General features: G+C 43.1%; 1 protein-coding gene across 2 annotated transcripts in view; it reads left to right on the forward strand.

The window, feature by feature from the left end:
• Positions 1–18,598, forward strand: part of SUPT3H (SPT3 homolog, SAGA and STAGA complex component) — a 576,749-nt gene that overhangs the window by 463,888 nt on the left and 94,263 nt on the right. For both annotated transcript variants that reach the window (XM_077291574.1, XM_077291575.1), the window contains 3 exons: positions 2,759–2,871; positions 5,818–5,925; positions 6,006–6,185. In XM_077291574.1, the coding sequence (XP_077147689.1) occupies positions 2,759–2,871; positions 5,818–5,925; positions 6,006–6,185 (401 nt within the window). The remainder of the gene's footprint in view (positions 1–2,758; positions 2,872–5,817; positions 5,926–6,005; positions 6,186–18,598) is intronic.

Raw genomic sequence — 18,598 nt, forward strand, 5'->3', positions numbered from 1 at the left:
CTCCCCTCAAACACTCTCGCACCCCTCCAATCTATTCTAAACTCTGCTGCCCGACTAATCCACCTGTCCCCCCGCTATTCTCCGGCCTCTCCCCTCTGTCAATCCCTTCACTGGCTCCCCATTGCCCAGAGACTCCAGTACAAAACCCTAACCATGACGTACAAAGCCATCCACAACCTGTCTCCTCCTTACATCTGTGACCTCATCTCCCGGTACTTTCCTACACGCAACCTCCGATCCTCACAAGATCTCCTTCTCTACTCCCCTCTTATCTCCTCTTCCCACAATCGTATACAAGATTTCTCTCGCGTATCACCCCTACTCTGGAACCCTCTACCACAACACATCAGACTCTCGCCCACCATCGAAACCTTCAAAAAGAATCTGAAGACCCACCTCTTCCGACAAGCCTACAACCTGCAGTAACCACCGATCAACCAACCGCTGCACGATCAGCTCTATCCTCACCTACTGTATTCTCACCCATCCCTTGTAGATTGTGAGCCCTCGCGGGCAGGGTCCTCACTCCTCCTGTACCAGTTATGACTTGTATTGTTCAAGATTATTGTACTTGTTTTTATTATGTATACCCCTCCTCACTTGTAAAGCGCCATGGAATAAATGGCGCTATAACAATAAATAATAATAATAATAATAATAATAATAATCTGGTATCGGAATTCCGATACCGAGTTCCGATATGTTTGCGATATCGGGAATCGGCATCGGAATCCATATTTAAGTGTAAAATAAAGAATCAAAATAAAAAATATTGATATACTCACCCTCGGACGCGCCCTGGTACTAACCGGCAGCCTTCCTTCCTAAGAATGAGCGCGTGAATGACCTGCGGTGACGTCGCGGCTTGTGATTGGTCACATGGGCGGTCACGCGACCAATCACAAGCCGCAACGTCATCTAAGGTCCTTCACGTGCTCATTCTTAGGAAGGAAGGCTGCCGGAAAGAAGCAGGGCGCGTCCGAGGGTGAGTATATCAATATTTTTTATTTTGATTCTTTATTTTACACATTAATATGGATCCCAGGGCCTGAAGGAGAGTTTCCTCTCCTTCAGAACCTGGGAAACATAGTATCCCATTGCACTGCATTGGGTTTCGTGTTTCGGCCGACCCCGACTTTTTTATAGGATCGTCCGATTTCACTCGACCCGACTTTTGAGAAAGTCGGGTTTCGTGAAACCCGACCCGTTCCTATAAAAATAAAAGTCGCTCAACCCTAGCCTTCAGCATCCTCCAGCATGACTGATTTGGCAGTGGGGCAGTAATGGTGTGGGGAGGAATATTTTTGAAGGGATGCACTGATGTCCATGTGCCAGAGGTACCTTGACTGCTGTTAGGTACCGGGATGAGATCCTCAGACCCATTGTAACACAATATGCAGATGATGTGGGTTCATTCAGATACATGACAATGCTAGGCCACATGTGGCTGAAGTGTGTCAGCAGTTCCTGCATGATGAAGGCGTTGATGCTATGGACTGGTCTGCCAGTTTCCCAGGCCTGAATCCATTTGAGCACATCGGGGATATAATGTCTTGTTCCATCGACCAATGCATGTTGCACCATAGACTGTCCAGGAGTTTGCAGATACTTTAATCCAGTCCTGGGAAGAGATCCCTCAGAAAACCATCCGCCGCCTCATCAGGAGCATGCCCAGGCATTGTAGGGAGGTCATACAGGCACGTGGAGGCCACACATAATACTGAGCATCATTTCCTTCTAGATTGTGAGCCCCAATGGGGACAATGCCAATATTGTTTGTTAAGTGCTGTGGAATTAATAAGTGAATAATTTAAATAAATATACATTTTCTTGTCTTGAGGAATTTCCACTGAGGTTGGATCAGCCTGTAATTTGATTTTCTACTTTGATTTTGAGTATCATTTCAGATCCAGACCTGCATGGGATAATAATTTTGATTTACATTGATTGTTTTTTTTTTTATTGTTCTTCACACATTCCACTATGTAATGAATAAAGATTTGCAATTTTATATATTTTTTTGACTAAAACACAAAGGAAATGTGTCATCTTTAACTTTTAGAGATCATTTCATCTTCAACCTGCTTAACTGTTCACAATAACAGTAACTTTGACCAGGAGTTCCTGAATTTTCACATGCCACTGTATGCTTGTGTATATGTATATATGTAACACACACACTTATATATGCATACACAATATAAACCCATATATATTTAAATACGGTATCTATTTTATCTTGTAAACTTTTATTGTAGATAAGACGTTGTTCCTTCGTGGCGTTGCACGTTTTCGCACTATGGCTGCTGGTTTATTGGGGCCATTAAGTGACCCAGACTAACCACCGATGTTCGCACCCTGTTAACATGAATGGCCTACTTCACACCTGTTGTGCGAGGCAGTAAATGCAGGTTTATACTGTTTTGTGCATTTACACCGTGCGTTACTTTAATTCTAGAACGGGACATTGAAGACCAGAATAAAGCTCAATCTCACACTCGCTCTATTAGATCTTTCTGCTCTATTTTACCACATATAAATATTTCCGCTCCACTACTTCCATTAAATTTCGACATGTTGAAAAGGAGGTTGTGCTCATCATAATGAACTGCCTTCTTATTAATGACATATAATGTATATAGGGTTTACAGTAGAGGATGTATATTCTTTGGGATATTGGTGCTTTCTTACTTTATTATTAGTGATAACAACACAAAATTAATGGAGATGATACAAATATTTTTGTGGTATTTGACAGCTAAAAAGGCCTCGAAATTCCGAGACTGGCTGGACTGTAGCAGCATGGAGATTAAGCCGAACGCTGTGGCAATGGAGATACTCACCTATCTGGCCTATGAAACTGTGGCGCAGGTATTTTTTTTTTTTTGCTTTGTTGAATGATTTTCTGTAACATTCCATAAAGTATTATTATAAAGTTTATGATATTTTGGGGATATGATAACGTGTGCTGTATGTAAAGAAGATGGGAAGCTGCCATTCTGGACAAATCCCCAGATCCGATTGTAGTGGTCGATTGATAAAGGCAAAATAGCAAAACTCCCTTGTGTGATTACTACAAATCAATACAGAGTTACAGTGCCTTGTGAAAGTATTCGGTTCCCTGGAACTTTTCAACCTTTTCCCACATATCATGCTTTAAACATAAAGATACCAAATGTACATTTTTGGTGAAGAAGCAACAACAAGTGGAACACAATTGTGAAGTTGAACAAAATTTATTGGCTATTTTAAATTTTTGTGGAAATTCAAAAACTGAAAAGTGGGGCGTGCAATATTATTCGGCCCCTTTAACTTAATACTTTGTTGCGCCGCCTTTTGCTGTGATTACAGCTGCAGTCACTTGGGGTATGTCTGTATCAGTTTTGTACATTGAGAGACTGAAATTCTTGCCCATTCTTCCTTGGCAAACAGCTCAGTGAGGTTTGATGGAGATCGTTTGTGAACAGCAGTTTTCAGCTCTTTCCACAGATTCTCGATTGGATTGAGGTCTGGACTGTGACTTGGCCATTCTAACACCTGGATACGTTTATTTGTGAACCATTCCATTGTAGATTTTGCTTTATGTTTGGGATCATTGTCTTTTTGGAAGACAAATCTCCATCCCAGTCTCAGGTCTTTTGCAGACTCCAACAGGTTTTCTTCAAGAATGGTCCTGTATTTGGCTCAATCCATCTTCCCATCAAGTCTAACCATCTTCCCTGTCCCTGCTGAAGAAAAGCAGACCTAAACCATGATGCTGCCACCACCATGTTTGACAGCGGGGATGGTGTGTTCTGGGTGATGAGCTGTGTTGCCTTTACGCCAAACATATTGTTTGGCATTGTTGCCAAAAAGTTCGATTTTGGTTTCATCTGACCAGAGCACCTTCTTCCACATGTTTGGTGTGTCTCCCAGGTGGCTTGTTGCAAACTAAACAACACTTTTTATGGATATCTTTGAAAAATGGCTTTCTTCTTGCCACTCTTCCATAAAGGCCAGATTTGTGCAGTGTATGACTGATTGTTGTCCTATGGACAGACTGTCCCACCTCAGCTGTAGATCTCTGCAGTTCATCCAGAGTGATCATGGGCCTCTTGGCTGCATCTCTGATCAGTCTTCTCCTTGTCTGAGATGAAAGTTTAGAGGGACGGCCGGGTCTTGGTAGATTTGCAGTGGTATGATACTCCTTCCATTTCAATATGATTGCTTGCACAGTGCTCCTTGGGATATTTAAAGTTTTGGAAATCATTTTGTATCCAAATCCGGCTTTAAACTTCTCCACAACAGTATCACGGATCTGCCTGTTGTGTTCCTTGGTCTTCATGATGGTCTCTGTGCTTCAAACAGAACCCTGAGACTATCACAGAGCAGGTGCATTTATACGGAGACTTGATTACACACAGGTGGATTATATTTATCATCATTAGGCATTTAGGACAACATTGGATCATTCAGAGATCCACAATGAACTTATGGAGTGAGTTTGCTGCACTGAAAGTAAAGGGGATGAATAATATTGCACAGGTTTTGAATTTCCACAAATATTTAAAATAAACAATAAATTTTTTTCAACTTCGCAATTGTGTTCCACTTGTTGTTGATTCTTCACCAAAAATGTACATTTGGTATCTTTGTTTGAAGCATGATATGTGGGAAAAGGTTGAAAAGTTCCAGAGAGCAGAATACTTTCGCAAGGCACTGTACATTGTGGACAATCACAGTATTGAGGAAGAATACTCAAAATGTACAAGCTAAAAACAGCCAGTGTTGTATATGTTAAGGCTCTTTAAGGTACGTACAGATAGATAGGAAAAGCGAGATATCACATAAAAGTTCACATAATGATAGTAATGCACAGTTGTATGGAGTACACCTTACCTATCACTTGACGCACTTTTCGCATCAAGATTCATCAGGGGCGACTAAGAATCTATTTGGGCATCAATGTCTTTTTATAGGTTTCCTTTTAATTGCAAAATATTTTTCAATGCAGGACCTGCTCCCTCCTACTTCGGTTCACCATGGGATATTGGAGACATAATACTAGGAAGCCAACCGCACTCATTACATTAGATTTGGTCGAATCATTTTGTGGCCAACCGATATCGCCCATTACCTCCATCTTTGCCCTGAGTGTGCCTCTTAATTTTATCACTTATCTGCTGTTGAGGCATATAGAAATACATGCTTATCAGATTGGTGGCCGCAATATGTGAAATTGATCGATGTGGACTGCCAGCTAACCACTTTGTCAATATTAGAGCTAGCAAATATGTGGAATCGATTAATCCTTTCTCGACTGGAAGATGTACTTTTTTTTTTTCACCCTTTACATTCATTTTGTGGTTTTATGTAGCATATTCTTCAAGTTTCATTGCTCTAACCCTAGACTTCTGGACACCTTATTGAATTTGATATTTACTATCTATAGCAAATATTCGTCACAGGCCTTGCTCATCTATTTGCTTTGGATGGTTGTCTAACGTCTTGTTTTTGTATTTTAACTACATACCTGTTGTTATATTTTGTATATTATGTAATATGTTTGTCTTCGCGTCTGCATGTCTCGTGGCTATTCGACAGCCGCAACACAAGCATGGATTGCCCGTTTGTTGGGCAATCCCTGCATTGCATTGCGGCTGTTGAACCGCCACAAGACACGCAGCCGCGGGGACTCGGACATATTTTTCGAGCACACCGAAGACATTCGGTTAGCACCCGAGCATCTTATCCCAGCATGTTCGCTCATCGCTAATAGTAATAGGTTGAAGTTTTTTCATCGCTTATCTAATCCACCCTGAACTTCTTGGGTTCTAGTTAGTGGATTTGGCTCTTCTTGTGAAGCAGGACATGTCTCCCAAGACCAGCAACCCATTCACACATGCCTTGTCTGCTACGTACATCCAAAGTCATCATCCTTCAGAGGTGAGCCACAAACTGTGTCTACCAAGACTATTGCTCTTTTATCATCCATCAACTCTAATGTATAATCTCTTCTGTGAAAGACACTTTTTCAGAATCAGCCTATGAAAAGTAATCCGGACACCCCAGAGAGCACTCCACCTGCCACCCCGAATCCTCCATCAACCGGTGCTCAACATATGGGCAAGAACCAACATGGATCTCTCGGTAATGGATCACAAACACCTGATTCAGCTAAGACAAAACAGAGAAAAAGGAAGAAGGTAAGAAAGACAAATGCAAGCCATAGAACCGAAAATAAAATCTGATTTTTTTTCTCCCCCTTTATATAGTAAAACAAAAAAGATAAAGATTTGTAGAAATACCCTTTAAAGGGAACCTGTCACCCCCAAAATCGAAGATGAGCTAAGCCCTCCAGCATCAGGGCCTCATCTACAGCATTCTGTAATTTAGTAGATAAACCCCCGATGTAACCTGAAAGATGAGAAAAAGAGGTTATAATATACTCACCCAGGGGCGGTCCGACCCGATTGGTGTCGCGGTCCAGTCCTGGGCCTCCCATCTTGTTACGATGACGTCCTCTTCTTGTATTCACGCTCCGGCGCAGGCGTACTTTGTCTGCCCTATTGAGGGCAGAGCAAAGTACTGCAGTGCGCAGGCGCCGGTAAAGGTCAGAGAGGCCCAGCACAGTGCAGTACTTTGCTCTGCCCTCAACAGGGCAGACAAAGTACGCCTGCACCGGAGCCGCAGCGTGAAGACCAGAAGAGGACGTCATCCTATGAAGATAGGAGGCCCCGGACCGGACCACGACGCCCATCGGATCGGACCGCCCGCCCAGGTGAGTATAATCTAACCTCTTTTTCTCATCTTTCAGGATATATCGGGGGCTTATCTACAGCATTCCAGAATGCTGTAGATAAACCCCTGATGCTGGTGGGCTTAGCTCATCTTCGATTTTGGGGGTGACAGGTTCCCTTTAAATACAAATGTCAATGATGGCAAAAAAATGTGATTATGGTGATCCATGCTCGCGGAAGTACTTCTCAATGCAGGAGACTAAAGGGATGTACATAATAAAGCTGATGTCTTCTTTAAGTTAAACCTAAAAAAGCACCATTCACCAATTTTTTCATGTAGAACTGGAAACTGGACACATGATGCAATAGTGGCTGCAGAGTGGAATAAAACTTTTTTATTTTTTTATTTCCCCTTTTCGGAATTGGCACCTAATAAGTTAACTTTTGTTAAGTTCAAATAGGTGTTATCAGATAGTTTTCATTGAGGGTGTGTACTTTTTCTTCCTGTAAGATGCTGACCAATCATAAGCAGAAAGCTACACACTGGAGAAAGGACACGCCCTCACCATAGCTTAATGCAAGTTTCTCAGCATGTGAGATGTAATCACACTTCTAACTGCTGTACCCAAGCTACTTGTAATTGCTCCACAATTAGATCATTGTTATCATTATGTCTCCCACAGGGGTAACCTTTCTGTTGTGGGCTATTCCTGTGTGAGATGTAATGACACCCTGCTGTGCTCTAACTGCAGAGTGATGAAAAGATGCTGTGAGCTCAACAGACATAAGTGTGAGACAGACACATCTCCGGACAGGCAGTGTGGGGGGAGGGACAATACAGCAGAGGTGACAGTGATTGGACAGGAAGAAAGCTGACAAAAGGGTTTGTAATGTGACACAGCTAAATTCTGCTGTGTGGCTTCTCTTTCCATAGGGACCTTATCTGAAAGGTGTGAGCCATCTGTGTTTTCTAGTCATGCAGGAGGTTAGTGAAGCGATGGCCGGGGGACCACCACTGTGCAGGAAGACTACTGTACACAAGATGAGGTGCAAACAACAAAGGGTAGATTTATTGGGAGACAGGGAATGGAAGGAACAAGGGAGATGCAAACAGGGGTTTACAATAGCAAAAGATAATGCACATGAGTTATCTTGTCCGTAAAACAGCACTGTGCTTCAACAATTACAAACTCAGACTTTGTCTCACAAGCAACTTTAAACAATAAGACAAATATAGATGCTGCTCGATGTATAACCTCCCTGGCCACACGGCTACCGTGTTCTGACTACTGAAGCCTGCACTAGGCCCTCGCTGGTGCACCATACAGGAACAAACTCACGGTGATGTTGGGTACAGGTCCAGTCCCAGGGGGCCCCCAGAAGTCCAACACGGTGGTGCGCACGGATTCCTGTCAGCTCTGCGAAGCGTGGTCTTCTCCTTGCTTCTGGATCCTAGGGGTGCTCCTGGAAACTTTAAGTCCCCTTCTCAGTATCTTCGTGGCTTCACAAACTAGCACAGAACAGCCACCTTTGCTGTAACTAGAAAAGTCTATTTCAAAAACGCAGTCCGTCTCAAGCTGGGTAACCCTTCTTGCAGCAAAACAGCACACCGTCTTCTGTATCAGCTTCTTCTCACACACGCTGCTTCAGCTCCACCCCTCCACACTGCACTGACTGGTTCATCACAACGATTAGAGCAGGGGGGAGCAGACCATTCCATCTCACACCAGACAAGGGGGTGCAGCCTCTTAAAGTGACAGCGTGTTTCTTACTGTCCATAACAGCACCACCCTCTTACATTAGACCAGGGGATCAGTGCTGTTCCTTAGATCTCACACACTGAGAGTCCTGTTCTAAGCTATGGTATGGGTGTATTCTTTTTCTGCTGTGTTGCTACTTTCTTCTGATTGGTCAGCATCATATAGGGAGAAGAAATACACCTCCCCAGTGAACACTGTCCAACACCTGCTTGAACTTGACAAACGTTAACTCATTAGGTGCCAAATACTTTGCCAATATCTCCGCAATGTTTTATTCTGCTATGCAGCCACTATATTGTGTGTCCAGTTGAACATGAAACATTTAGTGCAAGCTCCTCTATAAAGGAAGTCTTTCATCACAAAATGACAATTCAAACAAAGACCAGGAGCCTTAACATAACCAAACATATCAGTGCACTTTCCATTTTTCTCTGCACTTCTTGCTTCTCTGGCTCATGTCAATCAAGGTTAAATGGGGGTGGAGATAGATGCATAACAAGTAGGTGGGAAGGTGTGCCGAGTGCCTGTGCTTGGTTTAAACAGTCATTTTGTGCTGACATGCGCCCTTTAAAATAAAAGGGGGTATGCACTACTCAGACAACCCTTTTTGAATCCCTTTGTTTCTATCAATTAACCCCTTCATCTCCAGACCTGTTTCTTTTTTTTCTTTTTTTTTTTTTTAATGTTTTCCTCCCCTTCTTCCAAGGGCCATACCTTTTTTATTTTTCCCTAAATATAGCCGTATGAAGGTTTATTTCTTCCTGGACGAGTTGTACTTTTGAAGGACTCCATTGATTTTACCACATAAGTGTACTTGAAAACGGGAAAAGAAATTCCAAGAACGGTGAAAATGCAATAAAAAAGTGCAATTGCTTTTTGGGTTTTTTATTTACCGTGTTCACTATATGGTAAAACTGACATGTCAATATGATTCCTACGGTCAGTACGAGTATGCAGATACAAAGCATATACTATGTACGTATACTATATACTACGAGTATGCAGATACCAAGCCTGTAGGTTTTTTTTTTTCTTTAATTCAAGTGGTGAAAAAAAAATCTGAAATTTGTTTAAAAAATAAATTGCTTTCCAAGACCCACAGCATTTTCATTTTTCAGGGTCTGGGGCTGGGTGAGAGGTTATTTTTTGCGCCCTGAGCTGATTTTTTTATTTATACAACTTTAGGATAGATACAATGTTTTGGTTGCCTGTTATTACATTTTATTGCAATGTTGCGGCAGCCAAACAGTCTTAATTCTAATGTTTTCATTTTTTGTATCCTGGTGTCATTTACTAATCAGATTAATTTACTTTATATTTTGATAAATTGGACATTTCTGAACACAGCGATACCAAATATGTGTACTTTTTATTTTTATTTCATTGTTTTATTTTCAATGGGCCTAAAGGGGGGTGGGTGATTTGAACTTTTTTTTATGTTTTATATTTTTACAAACTCTTTTTTCACAATTTTTTATGCCTTCGATATCCCTGTAGGAAACTTGAAGCTGCGATCATCCAATCTCTTCTGTTATACAGTACATAACAGGGCTTCAGCACTGCTATGCATGGCAAAAATCACGATCTCCTATGAACGCCGGCCATGAGCTGGCGTTCACAGGAGATTCACAATAACAGGTATTGTGTTAAATACCACAGTCCGTTATTGACAGCGAGATTTAACAGGTAAACAGCTGCGGGTCGACCATCCTTCCACCCGAGGCTGTTAAAGGCTCTTGATGGCTTATCAAATCTACTATCAATTGAGGGGAAAGTTGCAGGCTCATTCTCGGAGCCTGCATCAAAGGGCTTCTTTTTTTGTGGGACGAGTTTGAATGACGCCATTGATTTGACTATATAGTGTACTGGAAAATGTATAGCAAAATCATGATCTCCTATGAACGTCGGCCACTAGTAGGTGTTAACAGAAGATTTGTAATGACAGGCACAGGGCTCATCAGCAGACCCCCGGCTATCATGACAACCCATCAGTGCCCTCTGATTGTCACGGGTGAGCCGATGGGAGCGTGAAATGGAGCGTACCCTTCTTGGCGTGTTAAATCCTGTTGTCAGTGATTGACAGTGGGATTTAACAGGTCAACAGCTGTGGACGGAGCACCGATCCACCCATTGCTGTTAAAGGCACATGATGGCTGGTTATTTCAGCTTTCGTGTGTGGGAAATATGTGGGCTCAGCATCATGTACGTCATATGTCGTGAAGGGGTTAAAACACTAACACCTGTAGTCACCTCTGGTGCCAGCCCCGTTCCAGCAGTGTCGGCCCTGGCTCTTCTAGGAATCACATGACATGAAACGCATTTCCTGCTGCCAATCATCGTTTCCTTCAGATAAATCGCATCAAGACATCTGGAGGAAGCTTGAGCTGCTGCTGTTCTCTCACTTCCTCCAGATTTCAATTATGTCCGGAGGACGGGAGAGTGAAGCCAGCGCTGATTGGCTGCCGGGATCGCGTGACATAATAATGTCACTCAAGCCCCGGGCGAGCCAGTGTCAACACTGCTTGAATGGCGCTGGAGAGGAGTATAGGTTTTGTTTGGGGGTAAAAGGATTCAGAAGTAGTTGCCCGAGAGAGTGGGTAACCCCTTCTTGAAAATAAAAGAAAAAGTATCCTGACCTTGACCCCTTTAATTTTTAAGATACTGCATGTTCTACTCGAGCTGCTGATTTTAATATCCATCTACAAGGCAATTCTCCTTCGTGGGGCTTAAAGACGATAAATATATGATGAAGCATCCTACAAAAGACAGAATAATGAAGAAAAAAATGAAATAAAAAATGGAAATGTTGACCTAAACACCCACCCAGTCTATCGGTGAGTGGAATCCGGCTGTGAATTTCACAAGATCCCAGCTGCTGACCAGAAACCCTGAAAGTCACTCAGCAAAATTGTGGAGCTGGCATAGCAGGCGCCGGGGCACAGATGTGCGCTGGTCATCACCACAACCCCATGATTAATCCTGATCACGGCGAGCCAAAAGTTCCTGCTGCTGCCTACTCTTCCGCTTGTGGAAAGATAATGGATGCAACTTTCAGCATCTATATGCAATATTTTCCTAGCAGATATTTTTGGTATTGTTTTATTTTTATTAAAACAAGAGTAAACGAAAAAGTAAATAAAACAAAATAATCAAATTTACTATTGATTTAGAATAATCTGACCGTCTGACGTATGATTGACCCATTATTTGCACACTGTATAGCTGTGAGGCCGCTGTATTGTATGTGACTATCCTTTTCAGAATAGCTGTATAATCCTCAAAATAAAATGAGCATTTTGTGAGGCAGAAAAATAACACAAGATTTACCAGACATTCTTATGTGGATTTTTGAAAGTGAGTACACCAGCCTCATCAGGTCTTCAAGATCTATTTATTAATGTATGCAGTGTGTGTTGTGAAATCTGGTGATAGACCTGCTTAAATGCTCTTCAAAAATTTAATCAACACTAACGGTCTATCCCTTAGGGTAGCCGAAAAACATGAAGAGATCCAAGATACCATTAAAATAAGGCTTTATTAGTGGGAATTATATCCAATGCCATAGTGCACAAGCACCTAAACAAGAAGTGGGGGGCTACCACAATTATCATGCTAAACAGCACTTTTTTACAATGTAAAACAGACGGTAGCGCCAAATGTGAATCAGATATACATCATTTTATATTGCATAGGTATACATCAATACATTAAGTATACAAGAGCAACCGCCATATCTACCTGTGACTTGGCCCAGCGTCCCACCTCACCCCAACGCGCGTTTCGCAATTGGCTTCTTCCGGGGGCGTGTCTGGGGCAGGGAAGTGCAGAGTTTTTATTGTGCATAAGCACCAATCAGCCAGGGCGCCTGAAACATGTGACCGCACGTACTACTAGATAGCGCTCGGCACTTGTCGGCGCATGCGTCCTCTGTGTCTACATCCTAAACAAAGTCACTTCCGGACCTGCGCTCAGTGGAAAGCTTGCTGGACCGCAAGCGGTCCAGTATAGAACGCGATCTAAAGTGAATAGGACGGAAAGAGGCGCATGCGCACTGCCTTACAACTATTAAGCCTGTAAGAAATAGGACAGGACTCGGGGAAGGGAATGCCGTTTTGAGACATATTGAGACAGGGACTTTTTGTAGGACCGAGGATACCACTGCCATATAAAGTTAATTCAATAGCCGTGCAGAAAGTGCCATGTGCCAGTGCGAATAAAAGTGCCTTTATATTAAAATACTACTGTGCTCTAATATATTATCCATTAAAAACCGCACCATATGTAACATTATTTAAAAGGTGATTTATTGTCAAAAATTATAATAATTACATAGTGCCAGTGAAATATATAAAGTGACCAGTGCAATCAAAAGTATACAGACGTTAATATACTAATAAAGTGCCTATATTTAAATATATAATTTTATAATTAGGAACCCATAATAAGTCCCCACATACAGCTAATCCACTATTAAGTGACATGATAATTCTACCAATATCCTAACTATCAATCAAGAAAATACCCCCCTACCCATTTTTATCCGACCCATATAATGGGTCCATAGATATATAAAAAACTGCACGATTAAAACAACTTCCATTTAAAGTGCATGCTTTCAAGGTCCTCATAGGTCCCAATAACCCCTTAGCGACCCCCTATCCCTCTTGGTCCAACCATCCCCTAAATCCCACGGGATATCATCCAGAGCAGCGTAATAACATATAGAGCAAGATCAACGGACAAAACATATACATCAAGTCCCCTTGAAGAGTATATAGACACACTGTTTAATAAAATACAGTTTCTTCCAGGTATTCAGTTCCTAAAGATGACCCCATGTCCGCTTCCAATTCTTCCACCCTTATCCCGTTCTCCATATCCATAGGGTGCTGGATGGTATCATTCCTATACCTCATTCCACAGGTAGGATAAAAAAGATAACAGACAGAGATCACATGTTCCTATAAATCAATAAAGCACATGTTAAAATCTTAAGAAACATAACATTTAATTATTAAAAATATTAAAACACAGAAAAAACCCATACCCTATCCCATAAAAGAATGTCTCTCCAAAAATATTACGTCTTTATAAAAGGATGTTTTTTGTAAGAATTTGAGTTTGATTTTAAATTTGAACAGACTACAAAAATGAGGCGAACCCTAAATTCTCATTAAGGCCCTGTGGGGTCATTGTTCCCAACCTATAAATCCACTTGCTCTCCAATTGAGCCAGGGTCCTGCCTACGTCACCACCCCGTATGTTGATGTTAATCTGGTCAATGCACTTAATTTTTAGGCCTCTCGCTTGTCCCTCATGATACCTTTTGAAGTGCCTGGGTAAGGTCTTCAATGTCGTTTCATCCTCCACCGTTTTTGCTTTGCTGATATCTCTGGCGTGCTCCCTTGTTCTAATTTTAAGTTCCCTGGTGGTTAGTCCAACATAGAACTTGCCACAGGGGCACTGGGCCTGATAGATGACTCCCCGAGAGCTACAGTTCAAATTTTTTCTAATATCGTATATTTTTGACCCGTCAAAATTACAAAAATTAGTCGCTCTAATGAGGTTGAGACATCCCTTGCATAGTCCACATGGGAAGAAACCCTTACGTTCCCCCCCCCCACAGGCCTTGAAGGGCCTGAATTTGGGGCTTCATAATGACTCCTGACCAGGGCATCTTTAAGGTTAGGTGAGCGTCTAGCCACAAAGGATGGAGTAGGGGGTAAGGCCCGTTTCAAAACCGGATCTACCATTAACACCTCCCAGTGTTTCCGGACAATGTTTGTTAGGCCCTACCATTGACAATTATACGTCGAGATAAATCTCACCTGATTCTCCTCTTCCTTCCTACTTCCTTTTGTATTCTTATACAACAGATCATTCCGGGTAGACCTCTTAGCTCTCATATATCCTCTTTTTATGCATCGAGAGCTATATCCTCTTGCTGTAAATCTCCGAGCTAAGTCCGTAGCTTGATGTTCAAATGATCTGTCCTCTGAACATATCCTCCTGAGACGTAGGAATTGACCTATAGGGATTCCCCTGATTGTTGATTGAAGGTGAGACGAGTCTGCTTGTAATAATGCATTCGTAGCTGTGGGCTTCCTGAACACGTCAGTACTTATCCGTCCTTCCTGTGTCATAGTGATTTTCAAGTCCAAGAAATCCAAACTTCTGCCAGTATGAAACGTAAGTTTAACATTAATATCGTTCTTGTTCAGATTGTTCATAAAACGATTAAGACCCTCAATAGAGCCCTCCCAGAAGAACAGAATGTCATCTATGTACCTCATCCAGTTGTGGACAAAGTCCACATCCTGGATGAGGTCTCCCTGAAAGATACTCCTCTCCCACGCTCCCAAAAATAAATTTGCGTAAGCCGGGGCGCAGGAGGCCCCCATTGCCGTACCCTGTATCTGAAGAAAAATGCTGTTATTAAACGTAAATACATTATGATTTAAAATAAATTCTAAAAATATCAGAATCAGGTCGGCAATGGGGGGATGAATGTTACTGGACTGCAGAAACCATTTGGTGGCCCGTAAACCATCTGTATGGCGGATGGACGTGTACAACGCCTCCACATCCGCTGTGACCATAATAACGTTCTCCTCCACCTGTAGTTGGTCCAACCGTTGAAGGACCGCTGTTGTATCTTTAATGTATGATGGCAGAGTGGACACTATTGGTTTTAGGAAGTAATCAACTATGCCCGAAATAATCTCACACAATCCTCCAATACCTGCAACAATTGGACGTCCAGGTGGATCAACGGGATTTTTGTGCAGTTTGGGGATGATATAAAACGTTGGTAGTCTGGGCTGCAATTTCTTTACGGTATCCAGCAGTTTCCTAGAGATAATCCCTTCAATGAACGCTTTGTCCAAAATATTCACAAGTTTCTCCTGGAAGGAAAGTAAAGGATTAAATGTAACTTTCCGGTAGCATGTAACATCATCAAGTAGTCTATACGCCTGTTTCTCGTACATCTGGCAAGGCCAGATGACGAGGTTACCCCCTTTATCTGCAGGTTTATATACTACGTCTTTCCAAGATTTCAATTCCTCCAAGGCCATACGTTCCATTTTATTTAGATTTGATTGATTTCCACATCCAGTAGCCTGTCATGGTTCCCAATGGCAAGGAAACGTCAGAGAACTTAAACTACAGACTAGCTCCTGGGTGATGGAATCTCGAGCTGACCGTGAGCTAAACCTACCACACAACTAACAGTGGCCGGGTGGCGTACCTACGTTTTATCCCTAGAAGCCTAGCGCCAGCCGGAAGACTAACTAACCCTAATAGAGGAAAAGACAGACCTGGCTTACCTCTAGGGAAATTCCCCCAAAAAGGAGACAGAAGCCCCCCACATATATTGACGGTGAGTTCAGAGGAAAAGACATACGTAGTATGAAGGTAGGTTCAGCAAAGCGAGGTCCGCTTACTAGATAGCAAGAAGATACAATAGGGAACTTCACGGTCAGCTGAAAACCCTATGAAAATACCATCCCGAAATTACTTTAAGACTCATGTGTCAACTCATGACACCGGAGTGGCAATTTCGGCCCACAAGAGCTTCCAGCTACAGAAAAATAACATAACTGTGAACTGGAACAAAAATGCAAAACAAACTTAGGACTAAGAGTCCAACTTAGCTGATAGTAGTCTAGAAGCAGGAACATGCAACAGAAAGGCTCTGGTTACATTGATGGCCGGCACTAGAATAACTGAGCAGCAAGGCTAAATAGGATACTCCCAAATCCTGATGGAAACAGGTGAACAGAGAAAGTGAAGCACACAAGTCCAGTACCACCAGTGACCACCGGGGGAGCCCAAAAACCAAATTCACAACAGTACCCCCCCCTCAAGGAGGGGGCACCGAACCCTCACAAGAACCACCAGGGCGATCAGGATGAGCCCTATGAAAGGCACGGACCAAATCAGAGGCATGAACATCAGAGGCTGTCACCCAAGAATTATCCTCCTGACCGTAGCCCTTCCACTTGACCAGATACTGAAGTTTCCGTCTGGAAATACGGGAGTCCAAGATCTTCTCCACAACGTACTCCAATTCACCCTCAACCAACACCGGAGCGGGAGGCTCAACGGAAGGCACAAACGGTACCTCATACCTGCGCAATAATGACCGATTGAAGACATTATGGATAGAAAAAGATGCTGGGAGGTCCAATCGAAAGGACACGGGGTTAAGAATCTCCAAAATCTTATACGGGCCGATGAACCGAGGCTTAAACTTAGGAGAAGAAACCCTCATAGGGACAAAACGAGAAGACAACCACACCAAGTCCCCAACACGAAGACGAGGACCAACACGACGACGGCGGTTAGCAAAATGCCGAGTCTTTTCCTGGGACAACTCCAAATTGTCCACCACCTGTCCCCAAATCCGATGCAACCTATCCACCACAGTATCCACTCCAGGACAATCCGAAGACTCCACCTGACCGGAAGAAAAACGAGGATGAAACCCCGAATTGCAAAAGAAAGGAGAAACCAAAGTGGCAGAACTAGCCCGATTATTGAGGGCAAACTCCGCCAACGGCAAAAAGGCAACCCAGTCATCCTGATCCGCAGACACAAAACACCTCAAATAAGTCTCCAAGGTCTGATTAGTTCGCTCAGTCTGGCCATTAGTCTGAGGATGGAACACAGACGAAAAAGACAAATCAATGCCCATCCTAGCACAGAACGCCCGCCAAAATCTAGACACGAACTGGGTCCCCCTGTCAGAAACGATATTCTCCGGAATACCATGCAAGCGAACCACATTTTGAAAAAACAGAGGAACCAACTCGGATGAGGAAGGCAACTTAGGCAAGGGCACCAAATGAACCATCTTTGAAAAACGGTCACACACCACCCAGATGACAGACATTTTCTGAGAAACAGGGAGATCAGAAATAAAATCCATAGAGATGTGAGTCCAAGGCCTCTTCGGAATAGGCAAAGATAACAACAATCCGCTAGCCCGAGAACAACAAGGTTTGGCCCGAGCACAAACATCACAAGGCTGCACAAAAACTCGTACATCTCGAGACAGGGAAGGCCACCAGAAGGACCTAGCCACCAAATCCCTGGTACCAAAGATCCCAGGATGACCAGCCAACACAGAAGAATGAACCTCCGAGATGACTCTACTGGTCCAATCATCAGGAACAAACAGTCTACCAGGCGGGCAACGATCAGGTCTATCCACCTGAAACTCCTGCAAAGCCCGTCGCAGGTCTGGGGAAACAGCAGATAATATCACCCCATCCTTAAGGATACCTGTAGGTTCAGAATCACCAGGGGAATCAGGCTCAAAACTCCTAGAAAGGGCATCCGCCTTCACATTTTTAGAACCTGGTAAGTATGAGACCACAAAATTAAACCGAGAGAAAAACAACGACCAGCGCGCCTGTCTAGGATTCAGGCGCCTGGCAGACTCAAGATAAATCAAATTCTTGTGATCGGTCAATACCACCACCTGATGTCTAGCCCCCTCAAGCCAATGACGCCACTCCTCAAAAGCCCACTTCATAGCCAAAAGCTCCCGATTACCAATATCATAATTTCGCTCGGCGGGCGAAAATTTTCGAGAAAAGAACGCACAAGGTCTCATCACGGAGCAGTCGGAACTTTTCTGCGACAAGACCGCCCCAGCTCCGATCTCGGAAGCATCGACCTCAACCTGAAAAGGAAGAGTAACATCAGGCTGACGCAACACAGGGGCGGAAGAAAAGCGGCGCTTAAGCTCCCGAAAGGCCCCCACAGCAGCAGGGGACCAATCAGCAACATCAGCACCCTTTTTGGTCAAATCAGTCAAAGGTTTAGCAACATCAGAAAAACCAGTTATAAATCGACGATAAAAATTAGCAAAGCCCAAAAACTTCTGAAGGCTCTTAAGAGAAGAAGGTTGCGTCCAATCACAAATAGCCCGAACCTTGACAGGATCCATCTCAATGGAAGAGGGGGAAAAAATGTACCCCAAAAAAGAAATCTTTTGAACCCCAAAAATACACTTAGAACCCTTCACACACAAGGAATTAGCCCGCAAAACCTGAAAAACCCTCCTGACCTGTTGGACATGAGAATCCCAGTCATCCGAAAAAATCAAAA

This window comes from Ranitomeya variabilis, chromosome 2, assembly GCF_051348905.1.
Source record: "Ranitomeya variabilis isolate aRanVar5 chromosome 2, aRanVar5.hap1, whole genome shotgun sequence".
NCBI classification, from domain to species: Eukaryota; Metazoa; Chordata; class Amphibia; order Anura; family Dendrobatidae; genus Ranitomeya; species Ranitomeya variabilis.